Genomic DNA, 13,728 nt, shown 5'->3' with positions numbered 1-13,728 from the left:
TACGTAATCACAACTGTTTGGAGCACCTTAAACACATACATACACACAGGAGCATGCAGACCCACACCACAACTGTACTTTTTTTAATCTCATGCTTTCTTTTGTCTTCTTAACACATCTGAGAGAGGGTAAATGACAGAGTGTCAGAGTTAGAAAGGACGTTAGCAATTACCTAATCAGATCCTCTCATGTTAATGTAAAAATTGACACTCTAGAGGGGAAGTAAATTGCTAAGGTCACACAAGGAGTCAGAATAAGATTAAGAATCTCAGTTTCCTGACTCACAGTTTGTTTTACTCTGAACTGTCACCATTTACCATCTCAATTTTATAGATGAGGTAACCAAAGCATCCTAAGAATGTTGATGGCCAAGCTCCTGCCACTTGTCCGTTGAAATAGGACTTGAAATCAGATCTCCTTTATTTTAAATATAAAGCTTGCTGTCATCCAAGTGCTTCTGTCTGGATGCCCAGAAGAAAGATCCTTTCCTATTGAATTAAACAGTGGACTGAGGGTAATTTACAGAAAGCTTTGTCCTTGGCTTTAAGAGAAAATGTCCAAGGCTGCTTTATTTTCAGTCCCAGGGAGGCTCCATGAAGGCAGGAATGCTGCCTGTCCTCCTTATTGAATTCACAACACCTAGCACAAAGGAAGGCAGTTAATAAATATTTGTTGTTGAATGCATGCCATGCTAAAGGGAAAGTAGGTTGGGTAATGGTTTCCCAGTGGCAATGGATGGACAATCATTAGGGCTGGAAAAAGTGGGAACAGATGAGGAAAAGAGGTGGGAGGAACCCTTAAACAAAGGAGAAGCTCTTTCTCTTCATTTTATTGAAGCTGCAATCACTGCGCATAGGCTGAGTAGATTGGTAGAAATGTGATTGGCAAACATATTTAAATGAGACCTCCTTAAAATTGTTACTCTCCACCCCACCCCCACGTTCCTTTACATTTTGTTTCAGTCATTACCCAGGGACCGGATACAGAGATTCCTATGGGGAGTTTTAATGGGTCGATTCAATTTCATCTGGATGACGCCACTTAGCCAAGCATTAAGAGCTACAGCTCCGGGAAAGCAAACGACACCGGGGCGGGGGCGAGGGGGAGAGAAAGAAATTATAACAAGGAGCAATAAATCCCTTCTTTCCCATCCTCTGCTATAACCCATTCACAAGACCTCCAGAAATCATCTACATTCACAAAACAGCCAGCTAGCTAAGCTGAACACACTGCAACCTCACTCCCTGCCCCCACTGCAGATTATATACCAACACACCCTGAGCCATATAAATAATCACACACTGCCGGTATCTATTGCTCCGTTGAGATACCCTGTGTCTACAACTGCAGTTTCTGCTGCTTCGGTTCATCTGTCAGATTGGAGGAGAGGGAGGCCGAGGTGGAGGCGGAGGCGAAGGCAAAAGAGAAGGAGGGGGAGGAGGTAAAGGAGGAAGAAGGGGAGGAGGGAAAGGGGAGGGCAAGAGGAGGGGAAGGAAAATACTGGAGGAGGAGGGGGAAAAGAAACAGGAGGAGGAGGAGAAGGGGGAGGAGAAAGAGGCGGAGGAGGAGGAGAAAGAAGAGGCGGAGGAGGAGGAGAAAGAGGAGGAGGAGGAGAAAGAGGAGGAGGTGAACAACTTACCCTGCTGAGCTTTCTTTGGGGAATACGTGCATCAAGATTTAGATCTGCCTGTAAAATCTATACAAAGCATATGCCACTACAGGTTTGACTCTCCCCTCCCCCGTTTTTTTGTTTTTGTTTTGTTTTGTTTCGTTTTATTTTCTGTTTTCTCTGCTGTGTCAAAGAACAAGACAGAACTATCTCTGTTTCTGGCTCCACTGTCTGCCAGTGAAGGAGTTTTCATTCAGACTTTCGGAAGAGAGGTGGAGAAACCTAAAGACTGAGGAGAAGAGATCCTTTCAGCCAGATGGGGCATTAGTTCTTCTGCTTTTCTCAGCATGGATAAGCCCTTTCCTCAAGGTAAGCCATAGAAATTAGCTCTTTAAAAACCCAGAATTCTTTCTATGCAATGCACAGATTGCCATTCATTCCAGCCATCCTGTGCTGTCTCTGTGTGTGCGTGTGTGTACGCGCGCTTGCGCGCGCGCGCGCAAGCGCATGGATAAAATAAAATGAAAACCCTTTAAATGATATTTAAATAAACCAGCTCTTGCAGAAAACTATCCATATTAGAAATGTGTAAATCAAAATAGAACTTCAAAATAATATTTTTGTAGGCGAATGTCAATTTAATTTCTAGCCTGTTAACCTTTAAATGCATTTTGGTACTTGCCTAAACCCTTCAAAACGCAGCCTAACCACCCAAGCTGAGGACAGAGAAAGAGCCCGTGCTAAGGCCAGTCTGGCTGCCCAGCGGGCATCCTGTCAGCATGGGGCTAGCCTGCTATTGGCTCACAAGTCTGGGCTGTGCATCGTTCAGATTTCATCACATCACCTTGCCCTGGGTAGACATGGCGCAAGCTGACACGGCATAACCCCCCACTTACATTGAGTCAGAGCAGTGATTTAGAAATCTGTGGATCCGTGCCTGGGTACGTGTGCACACGTCGCTGTGTGGCATATGGAAATGTTGTCAAAAGTGAGAACCTGTGAGCACGTCTACTTAGCCAATAGGCATTTGATACGACCTAGGGCAATGGTTTACTGCACACTCACTTCCATGAAGCTAACTAATTATAATTATCATTCACCTCTGCATGCTGCAAACCAAGTTGGATGAACAGAAAACAGACCTTGAACTCTTAAGCAGAAACTCTATTTTGAAATGGAAACTATTGTTGCTTTTCTGGGAATATTAAAACCTCACTGTATCATGATGTGTTATCACATGAATTTGGATATACCAGGTGTTAAATCATGTTTCCAAAAAGTCGACTGCATTCATAAATACAAGTAAGGCACAGGCTAGCATTTTATCCACAATGAAATATTGGTCTTGCTCTCCTTGCCTGTAAACAAACATGTACAAATACATTACTATAACATTCTATATATTTGTCTCTTTGTGTTCTGTTTTTAGGTCTCTCTAGCTGTGAAACAGTCTAGATAGTGATCTGAGTGACTTAGATTTGAAGATTTTTTTTAAGAATTGAGGAGTTGAGTAGTGAGGAAGTAAAGAACCAAAAGGAAAGGAGACTAATTCTTCCTTAAAGACTATTGAAACAGAGAAATGCAACCAACACACCCAACTTAAAATTTAGAGCATCTGGACAAGAAAGGCCTTTAAAAACCCTCCTTTTATTTTGCAGATGAAGAAACAGGACCAGAACGGAGATCATTTGCCTACAGCCACACAGCAAAGTAGAGCTAGCATTAGGACTAGAACTTAAATTTCTTGTGTCATGTAAAAGGATTTGAGTTTTTTAAAAAAATTCCTACTTCTTAAATGAACAACCAGCTTCTTCTTAGACTTTTCCTCAGGATTAGAAGTATGTGAATTCATTTGGTATTTTACAACTTTTCCCTGTATCATTCATCACTAAAAGACCTATATCTTTTAAAATTCAAGGTCTTAAAACTGCAAGACTCCCTGGTTTGAAATAAACTGCTATGAGTCTTAATGAAACCATTAAAGTAATGAATAGGACTAGGGTAGCAAAGTGACAAGTTAAGAGTTAAATGTGGTGAGAACCTGGCAGCTCCAACAAGATGTATGCGGTAGGAGGGAGGCCCAGTCAGTGGCAGAGAGGTTAGTAATGTAAACTATATACAACTTGGTATTTGTAAGGGGGGAGTGCTTTGATAGAGATGCAAATGCTTTTGCACAGAGAGGGATTTTTAGAGAGCAGACTTTGGTACAGTAGAACTAAGAAAACATATAAAGCCAAAGCAGAAATTCCCCCTATGTTTGCTTTCAGTTATTCTGAGAAGGAGTGTATATAACAGCAGAGCATAGAAAAAAGCAACACACCTAAGAGCCGTTACACAGTAAGGTACAAAACAGCATTGAACCCACGGGAGTGGGAGAAAACAAGAGCCAGGATCTCCTCTTCCCCACTCTTCTTTGAAATCAACATTGAGTCATACTGTATCAGAAAGGATTTACCATAGAAATCAGAACTGTCTTAAGGTGTTAGCGTAGAAGGGCTTTCGATAGGAAAGTTTTCAACTTTATTCTCAACATGGCAGATTTTAGGTTCCAGGGAGAAAATACATTTTCTTTCATTAACAAACATTAGCATTTCTTGAATGGGCTTAGCTTTCTAGTCCCTAAATTGGCATAAGAAAAGAAAAATTTTTTAGGTTGAACATGGCAAATTCAGGGCTACAGAAAAACTGTTTAGAAAGCTATGAGCACCTGGCCAGAGAGACTGTGATGGGAGTGGGTTTACAATGCATCATTCATTACTGCAGAGGCACTACGTGACAAAAATCACTAGATCCCATCAATGTGCAGCCAAGACCTGTAATCACCTTTGCTCTTATTTAATAATATGTGATGTGTACATTCTCTCTCTCTCTCTCTCTCATTCGATAGAATATGGAATTGGCCAACTGCACAGTCAGTTTCTTAACTGTTGCTACTCACAATGAATGGCTCTTTAGTGGGTGGATTTCTGAATCATAAACATTCATGTAGTGGTAGTTTTTCATCTAGCCTATGTGCTACGGCAGTGTCTTGCCTGTTCCTTTCTCAACATATTTTTCTCTCTTACCTTCCTGTACAGTATCTATTTCAGTTCATCCTGTTAGCCAGATCAGATTCAGCACATCCTGAATGGCAACCAATTTATTGTCATTCAATCCTTAAATCCTACTCAACACTCTGATTTTATTCAGGTCCTACTGTCCACTTATTGCAGGTCTCCCACATTAGATCCCAGAGTCCATTTGAATAAAAGATTCTACAGAGCAGGAAGAAACCTTCTAAGTTCATCCTGTCAGTCCCCTTACTTGTAGGCAAGACAGTACATCATTATTTCAGACTGATGCCCACAGCTTCCTTTAATCATCCAACCAAGCATCTCAATTTATCAGTCTTGCAGAAATATAATCAATATTGAAATACAACTTTTCAACCTAAACACCATGTACCCTTCTGGTCCCCTTTGAACATAATTCTCATTATTGTTTCTGAGTCATTTATATTATGACCTAGATTCCTCACAGATTAACTCTCAACCTTTTGGGCATGTCCCTGAGGTACCTAGTGACATCCCTAGAATCCTGTCTTTGGAATCTCACCTGTTTATCTCCTGTAACTTTAAGACCTTGTATACCTTCCTTTAAATTATTGCTTCCTGGAATTTTCAATATGTTTTGAATCTAGTTTCTTTTGGGAAATCAATTAGTCTAAACCGCATTCAGCATGTATATTATTGTTCTTACAGTACAAAGGATTTGCAGGGCTCTACATATTCTTTAGCTGATCAATGGGACATAAATATATTTCTCATAAATTTGTCAAAAGACTCTTCCCAGTCCCAAGTTCCTACATCTACATACCCTCCAAGCCAAATGAACAATGTGTCCTTTTTTATTTGGGTGTCTACATGAAAGTTGCCAGTTCCTTTCCAATGCTGAGACTATGAATCTATAAAGATACAGCAAAGGTAGAGGTGGCAGGTTGCATGAGCCTTTGAGTGCAAGTAAATAAAGGAAACATACATTTTGCTTTTGAATACCCAAATAAATAAGGGCACATTGCCCACCTTACCCTCAAGGACTTGAAGATATAGAAGATATGAATGAAAAGAAATAGTTTAGAAAATTGTATAGTTATAGAAAGAAATACAGACCATAATGGCTCAAGGTCCTTCAAGATCACCTTGTTCACTTCACATATCCTTCAGTTTCACATAGATAGTGAAACTGAGGTCCAAAGAAAGCAAGTGATTTGACAAAAGTGACATAAATATTTGAGTCTGAGAGTTTCCATAATATTTATTTGCATTCTGTTATGATGCATTTATTTAACACCAAAACAACTAGTTAAAACGTGAAATTTTTGTCAGACTGGTTCTTTGATGTGATATGCCAAAAAAGGTTATTTTTAACCAAATTAAATCTTTTCAAATAATGAACAGATGTAAATTCAGCTAATCAGGTTTGCATGAGGATATAGCCTCAAAAGTCAACTGAGTCTGGTCATATTATTAGCCACTGAGTCGTTTTTCCTGTTACTGAGCTTTGGGCCCATTTCAGTGTCATGTTTGCTTGCTTATGGAAACCTAATCAAGCACCATCCTCTCTCACTTGTTCATTTCTATTACTCATTCAAGCTATCCATCACATACAGTAGTGTGAGTAATTGATCTATTTTGAGGAGGCCTGAAATCTGATGGATCTCAAATATATACTTTATTCATGCTAGTGTTTTGCTAGGTCCTAATGCCTCCAGGATATTTCCTGGATTTGTGTTTAGGTTTCCTCATTTACACCTCTTTGGCTCTTCAGTCTTCTAAGTGGTGTGATACAGCAGTCTACTATTTGTACAATATTTTCCCCATGGTCATCATCATTAGTTCTAGGGGTGGTAAAATCCTTCAGGGAATGACCAACCACCTCTTCCTGACTACGGTACAAAGGAAATACAAGCATATACTTTCTAGATATTCAACTTAGCTTAAAGATGGTATAAGAATGCCACTGTCCTTTAAGAAAGTCAGTTTATTGTGTAAGGTAGTGATACAGAAAAGAAGTCCAAGCAGATTCTGCTTGGTAAATCCCATCAATATGGAGTTGACTTAGGATAGTAATAGGTATAATTACAGATGATTTTTGAAATAATTCAGGACTTGTCTTCTATAGTTCCTTGATCCCCAGTATTAATCCCATGTGTACGAAAGCTTGATTCTAGAGCCTCCATTCTATTTAAAAAGAATCACTTCCTTAGTAAGTTAAAGCAGCCAGTAAGGTGAGGAGAACTGCAAGATGATTAGTCTTGGCTTCCTTATACTCTTGGGAAGCCTTTTTTTTTCTCCTACACTGCAGACAGCTTAATTCCTACCCTCTGTGTGTTTGCTGTATCTCTGCCTTTATTGCATTCTCCTTGCTTGCCTGTATTCACTGAATAAAGTAATGTCCTTTCTTATCTGTGTATTACTGCTTATCATAAATTCACACTGAAAAGATAATTTTGATTGGTTATATATATATATATATGAGCAACTTCTCATGGGAGACTTTTGAGGCTTTCTCTTTTCCTTCAGCATTGCTTCAGAAAATAGCCTTTGCATGTAATACTAGGTTCCATTTGTATTAAAATTCTGATACCCAAGGCTTGGATGTCTCTGCTAGCAAATACCTGAATGAGCTAGCTGCTCCTATGAAACTAGGCATTTGATGGAATACAAAAAGAATCAACTACCTGATCTTTGTTCCCAAACTTCTTTATAGTCTGGATGGGATGATCAGATTGGCCTATAAAGAAGTAAGTGAGGTTAATTACAGAATAAATGTGTAGCATGAAGATTACTATAAAGCAATTGAAGGTAGCGGTGGTGATAGGGCCTGAGCTTTGTTGGTTTCTTGCAAAGTACTTATGCCTGTGTGTTCTCATTTACTGTTTTTATGCCTTCTCTCCTAGGATTTTCTCATGTGCCCTGAGATCCATGTAACTACAAGGGCTCCTTTTTATCACCATAAGTGCCACCCTGGCTTAAAACCACTCAGAGCTTAAAAATCAAGGCAAAATGGATGCTGCGGTGACAGATGATTTTCAACAAATTCTGCCTATTGAACAGCTGCGCTCTACTCATGCTAGCAATGACTATGTGGAACGGCCTCCAGCCCCCTGTAAACAGGCCCTCTCAAGCCCTTCCCTTATTGTGCAAACCCACAAGTCTGATTGGTCTCTGGCTACCATGCCTACTTCTCTCCCCCGTAGTCTCAGCCAGTGCCATCAACTGCAGCCCTTGCCTCAGCATCTGAGCCAATCTAGCATTGCCAGCTCAATGTCTCATAGCACCACTGCCTCTGATCAAAGGCTCTTGGCCAGCATTACACCCTCACCTTCAGGCCAGTCCATCATCCGAACCCAGCCTGGAGCAGGGGTCCACCCAAAGGCTGATGGTGCTCTGAAGGGAGAAGCTGAGCAATCTGCAGGGCACCCTAGTGAGCACCTCTTCATCTGTGAGGAGTGTGGGCGCTGCAAGTGTGTCCCCTGCACAGCAGCTCGCCCTCTCCCCTCCTGCTGGCTGTGCAACCAGCGTTGCCTTTGCTCTGCTGAGAGCCTCCTCGATTATGGCACTTGTCTCTGCTGTGTCAAGGGCCTCTTCTACCACTGCTCCACTGATGATGAAGACAACTGTGCTGATGAGCCCTGCTCTTGTGGGCCTAGTTCTTGCTTCGTCCGCTGGGCAGCCATGAGCCTCATCTCCCTCTTCCTACCCTGCCTGTGCTGCTACCTGCCTACCCGTGGATGCCTCCATCTGTGCCAACGGGGCTACGATAGCCTCCGGCGACCAGGCTGCCGCTGCAAGAGGCACACCAACACTGTGTGCAGAAAGATCTCTTCTGGTAGTGCACCCTTCCCCAAGGCCCAGGAAAAGTCTGTATGACCTTCCAGCAAGGTGGATCCAGAGCTTTTCTCCTTCTAGCCCCCATCAGTAATGCATAGGCCTCATCTTTGGAGAGGGAAGGAGTGACAAACTAGCCAAAGTTAGGGCCTCTCCTCTTTTGTTCCGGCAGTGTCAGGGGAATGACCAAGTACATCCTGGTGCAGGATGCCTTGTTCTTTCTCACAGTATCTATCCCACTCCTCTTCAGTCTTTACACCCTGCCAGCTCAGCCCTTATGGCTGTCATGGCAAATTCAGGTGATATATGGGTATGAGGTTTGAACACTGAGGACTGACAGGGCCAGCAACGTGGAGGTTTAGGGGCTCCCCAGTGTAATACCTCTCGATGCAGGCTCTGATCGTCACTGTTTTCTGCTGTGCCTTTGGAAGCTTTCTTCTAAGATGGTTTTCACAGGTACATGTGGAACAGCGTTCAACCTTCCAGGGAATATGACCCCTTCTCCCTGTTACTGCCCTTCTTTATTCCTCTCTCCTCTTTCATTATTCTGTTCTGTATTCTTTTCACCTTCATTCTCACCCTCTCTTTTACTTTTTCTCTTTCTTCCTCCGTTTCTCCTTCTCCCTTCGTTCTTTTTCAGACTGATCCTTTCTCTGCCTGTTTTTCTATCTCATTTGATCTGTATTTGTCTCTCTACCTTCCCTCTTTCTCTAACATGTCCAAAAGTGCTGTTTTTCCATAGATGTTTCCTTAGACGCCAAACTTTGCTATGCTATAGTATTTACTAATTTTTATTAAGGGAAATGGATTACTGTAATGAACTGATCACTAGCAATAGTCTGTATCCCGATGTGTGTGTGTGCTCACAATCACTCTCACCTGTTTGTGAGCACATGCGGCAAAGTTATCTTATATTTCCAGGTTTAACTAGTTGGAGTTTTTCTCCCTTTCTCAATAATCAACTTATAGTACTGACAGATTCCACTAGCATGCTGAGTAGGACAGTAAATCAGGATGCTCATAACTTTGTATGTCTGACCCAAGTGCCAAAGGCAGACGTGCTTTATAGCTAAATGAACAAAGCAAAGGATACAGAGGTATGTTCTCTCTTAGAAGCTAACTTCCCTGAGACTGCATGGCTCAGGCGTTAATAATGGACATAAAAAGTCATAAAATGTTAGAGCTGGAAGGAATCTTAACTATTAATCTAGTTCAATGCCCATATTTTACAGATGGGAAAACTGAGGCCTGGAGATAGGAAGGGACTTGCCCAAGGCCACACACTGAGTTAACAGCAGAATTGGGACTGGAATATAGGCTATCTGACTCCTAGTTCGGTATTCTTACCCCTGTACCACATTGAGTCATGGGACTTTTTCCTAGGGCTCTATTAACAGTGACAGAAAGCCATTCCCATTCAATTACTTTTCAGAAACCATGCCAAGTTAGTGTGGTGGTCTTTCTCCAGTGCATGGTGGGTAGCTAATTAACTATCAGACGTTGAGGCTGCCCCCAGTGGACATCACCTTTGGCTCTGTCACCTTGTAGAAGCTCAAGTGTGGAAAAGAAAAGCTTAAAGAAGCCCTAACCAAGCTGTATCTTCGCCATTGCATCTACTCTTTGCTGCACACACTGTGCTTGCTCCTGGCTTGTCTGCACTGGCAGCTGCCTGAGAACTTAAATTTCAGCAACAGTGAAAAACTGAGATGAAAGATGTATAATTCAGAGAACTGACTTCTCTCTTAAAAAATACAGAGAGCCTGTGCTGTGAACCCCCTTCAATGGGAAAAAGCTGCAGTGGTGATGGCAGGCTCCTAAAGACTGCTGCTTAAAGACACAAGAATTATACAGTTTCCATCTATAAGTGAATCCAGAATTCACTGAGGAATTCAGAGATTGAGGGCACTTGCTTGAAATCAAGGTGCTCCAACTTAGTTTAAGACCTCCAGACTCTAACTTTATAGATCATCTCTTTTAGAGTGTGCATGGATGTGTGTTGCAGGGTGGAGAAGTGGGGACAAGTGTATAGTCGTACACAGGGGAAGAGGAGACATCCATGTCCCTTTGTTGGATACATATTACGGAAATATGTGCCACTCAGTTTTTGTTGGTTCTGAATCTTCCTGAAGTGTACTGACATTTGGGCTGCACAGAGCCCCACACCTTCACTTACACCTCCACTTCTAGAATTGCTTTGCTCTATTTTTGTATATATAAATATGTTATGATGATTATTAATAATGTTAATGATATTGCTGCAAATGGTGCCATATATAAGGTTAGGCTTCTTGGAACATTTATAAACCCAAACCAATACCTGTAACCTCTTATGTTGCTTTCAGATCCTTCAATTTTAAGTAACTTTTTAATCTTACAAGTCTGCTTGATTGTACTTTACACTTATCTACCCCTAAAAGCTCTGCCCAGTTCTCTGGGTCAAGCTGGATGGTGATGAGTAGCAACCACACTTCTCTGCTTCTGCCTGAAATGTGCTTAGAGCTCAGTTATCTAAGGATTCTCTGACACTAGTGCATTGTTCCTGGAGCTAAAGTTATTATATGGATGTTTGCTTATTCGTTTCAGGCCCCAAAATAACATGAGCCCCTCCTCCTTGATAGCTCCTTGATATCCCAATCTTGCAGTCCTAACTCAGGCAAATTGTGCACTGCCAGAGGGGCCCTGGGTTCTGCCATATACCCAGAGGAGCCTTTCTCAGTGTGTTTCTAAATGGCCTTACACTTGGTAGAAGAAATTGAAGGGTTACTCAAATACAGTTGCAATCTGCAATCTGCTGTTGAGTCAGGGCTTTCACTTGTGTCCAAGTTGGCCTGATATGGACTGCATCTGGTTTACATATAGATGGGTCCTGTTGGGGTATGCGCATGGACGTGTGAGTGAGTGTGCATATGTATCCCTTCTGTGATTTTATATATATATATATATATGTAAATATATATTCACACATCTCTATATATTTTAATGTATTGCACATGTATATTTAAAATATATATGAAAGAACTCTAAATCCTGCAGGGAGGCTCTGTTTTCATTATTTTTCTACTTTGTGTCATGTCCTGTATAAACAGGAATATTTAGAGGGTGTTTCCTGCTTAGCATTTTTTTGCAGTTAAATCATCTGTTAGTCCCTAACTCTATTGCTTTCCACGTATTGGTTCCTTGATACATTTCATATGGCATCAGCCAAGAGTTTTCCTGTGGTTCCAGCCCATCTTCCCTAATCACAATTACAATAATAAATATAGTGAACACTTACATAGTGTTTACTATATGCTAAGCGCTATTTTTAGCACATTATTTATATTAGCTCATTCATTCCTCACAATTCTACAACATAGGTATAATTCCAATCTCTATTTTACAGATGAGAAAACTGAAGCACAGAGAGGTTAAGTGACTTGCCAAAGGTGACAATTGTAAACGGTAGAGCTAAGATTTGAACATAGGGTGTCTGACTCCCAGGTCCACGCTCCAGAATCAGATATAGAAGGCTGGAGCACAATGTAAACCATTCTGGAGTAACAAGCCTCAAGTGGTGAATAATTCTTTACCTAACTCTGGTCCATCTGCAACCTAGGAGTTAAAATAAGTATGCTGCTATGTTAAGGGTAAAGCAACAGTTACAGGCATTATGTATTAGCTGTCTTGCTCCCAAAATGGTGGCATTACAAATTTTTCCAGTATTCACTTTGAAAACATGCTTGCAGCCAGTTACCATTTCTTAGCTTATGACGTAGAGCTATTAAGGGAGTAGTTTCACTTGTGCCAAAGAGGGTAAGAGTTTATTAGTCTTATCTTTATTGGCCAGGGAAAACTAATTCAATTTTTTTCTGAACAAAGTAGAACTGAGACTGTTTTTGGAGCTTAAGATTTGCTACAGCTGTTAACACTCAAACTTATTGATTATATTGAGAGCAGTTTTCTGAGTCAAATGACCACTGATCCATATAACACCTTTTACCGACAGCTCCTTCACACTGAATCCTTTAACTTTGCCAAAGGACCTTTAAATAACATCTAGTCCAATGTCAACATTTTATAGGTGGAGAAAGGGATGCACAGAGAGGGAAAATAACCTGTCCAAAGTCACACAGTTCTGAAAATTGAGTGGAATTATGACTTTATGCCAGAGTTCCTAATTTCCAGGTATCTTAGCCTCGGTTTCTTAGAAAATAGAATTTGAAGCAAAAGCTATGTACAATCCAGGGTAGTATGAGTAAGGAAAGGGCTAATAAGGGAGAGAAGAAAGAAGAACAAATAAAAAGTATGTCACTGAGTTGGCCACAATCTGTTCCTTGGCAAGCTAATTTCACAATTTTTTATGACAGACCATGTGAAACTACTACATCTCCATACAGCCCACCTGGCGGAGGAAAGGAGGTGAATTCATCTGCTAGCTCTCATCTCATTAGTCAAATTCTTCCCCATGTGATATTAACCCTTCTACACTTTTGGGTAGTGCGTGGTGGCACTTAAGTATGTACCTTGGCATTTCATGCTTCAGCAGTAATGGGAAGGATTGTAGCTCCACTACAAACAGTAAGGCAAGTATATGAATATAGGGAGATTAAATTTAAAGTGATAAACTAGGGTGGTGCTTTTACCTTATGTCTTTAATCACATTCCTTCAAAGTAAGTTAGAGATAACCTACCACCTTTAAAGTAAATAAGGCTTTATTGTGGCTCTTAGAACTGCACTATGTTTGCCTTCCTGACCCTGTTTATTCCCTAGCTTGCTTTAAAGGGCTTCTTTTTTATATGGAAATTAATTCCCTGTTCAATTAAAGGAGTAACAAACTCTCAAAATATCTTTCTTCTTAATATAAAAAGGAATTTCATATTATTGAACTCCTCAAAAAGCATGTCTAAGTGAAAATATGTATGTGAATGCACATATGTTCTTTTAGGTTCCATGAGCATAATAGCAGGAAAACTGGTCAAATCAATAAATGCTGGGGAAAAAAATGGCTAAACAAGGTATTCTGTAACATGAAAAAAGCAATGAGTTGGTTGACTGGCTTTTTAAAAAATATTTCAGCCACTAATTATGACATGACACAGACACATTCTAAGAATTATACTAGCTTTTATTCACATATATAATAGTTCCCTGTGTCCTATAGATCATTGTCACATAAAGCAAAAGCATTAGTGCCCCATTTGGACCTTTGGCCTAAGGTTTGATAAGATTTTGTAGAACTGAAATTCTTGGTCCCTTTATCCTAGTTTAGG

At 40.7% G+C, this 13,728-nt stretch overlaps 1 protein-coding gene across 3 annotated transcripts in view; it reads left to right on the top strand.

Annotated features, from left to right (window-relative positions):
- LOC105467976 (sprouty RTK signaling antagonist 3) overlaps positions 1-11,508 on the top strand; it is a 128,298-nt gene extending 116,790 nt beyond the window's left edge. For 2 of the 3 annotated variants that reach the window (XM_011717822.3, XM_011717823.2), the window contains exons 2-3: positions 1,804-1,978; positions 7,548-11,508. In XM_011717822.3, the coding sequence (XP_011716124.1) occupies positions 7,654-8,520 (867 nt within the window). In that variant the 5' untranslated portion in view covers positions 1,804-1,978; positions 7,548-7,653 and the 3' untranslated portion in view covers positions 8,521-11,508. Of the gene's footprint in view, positions 1-1,803; positions 1,979-2,002; positions 3,708-7,547 lie in introns of those variants that run through there. The other variant, XM_071088844.1, reaches the window with a different exon arrangement.
- The last annotated feature ends 2,220 nt before the right edge of the window (positions 11,509-13,728 follow it).

Source organism: Macaca nemestrina, chromosome X (assembly GCF_043159975.1).
Source record: "Macaca nemestrina isolate mMacNem1 chromosome X, mMacNem.hap1, whole genome shotgun sequence".
Taxonomy (NCBI): Eukaryota; Metazoa; Chordata; class Mammalia; order Primates; family Cercopithecidae; genus Macaca; species Macaca nemestrina.
Note: the sequence above shows the minus strand (reverse complement) of the source record. Positions and strands in the feature narration are given on the sequence as shown.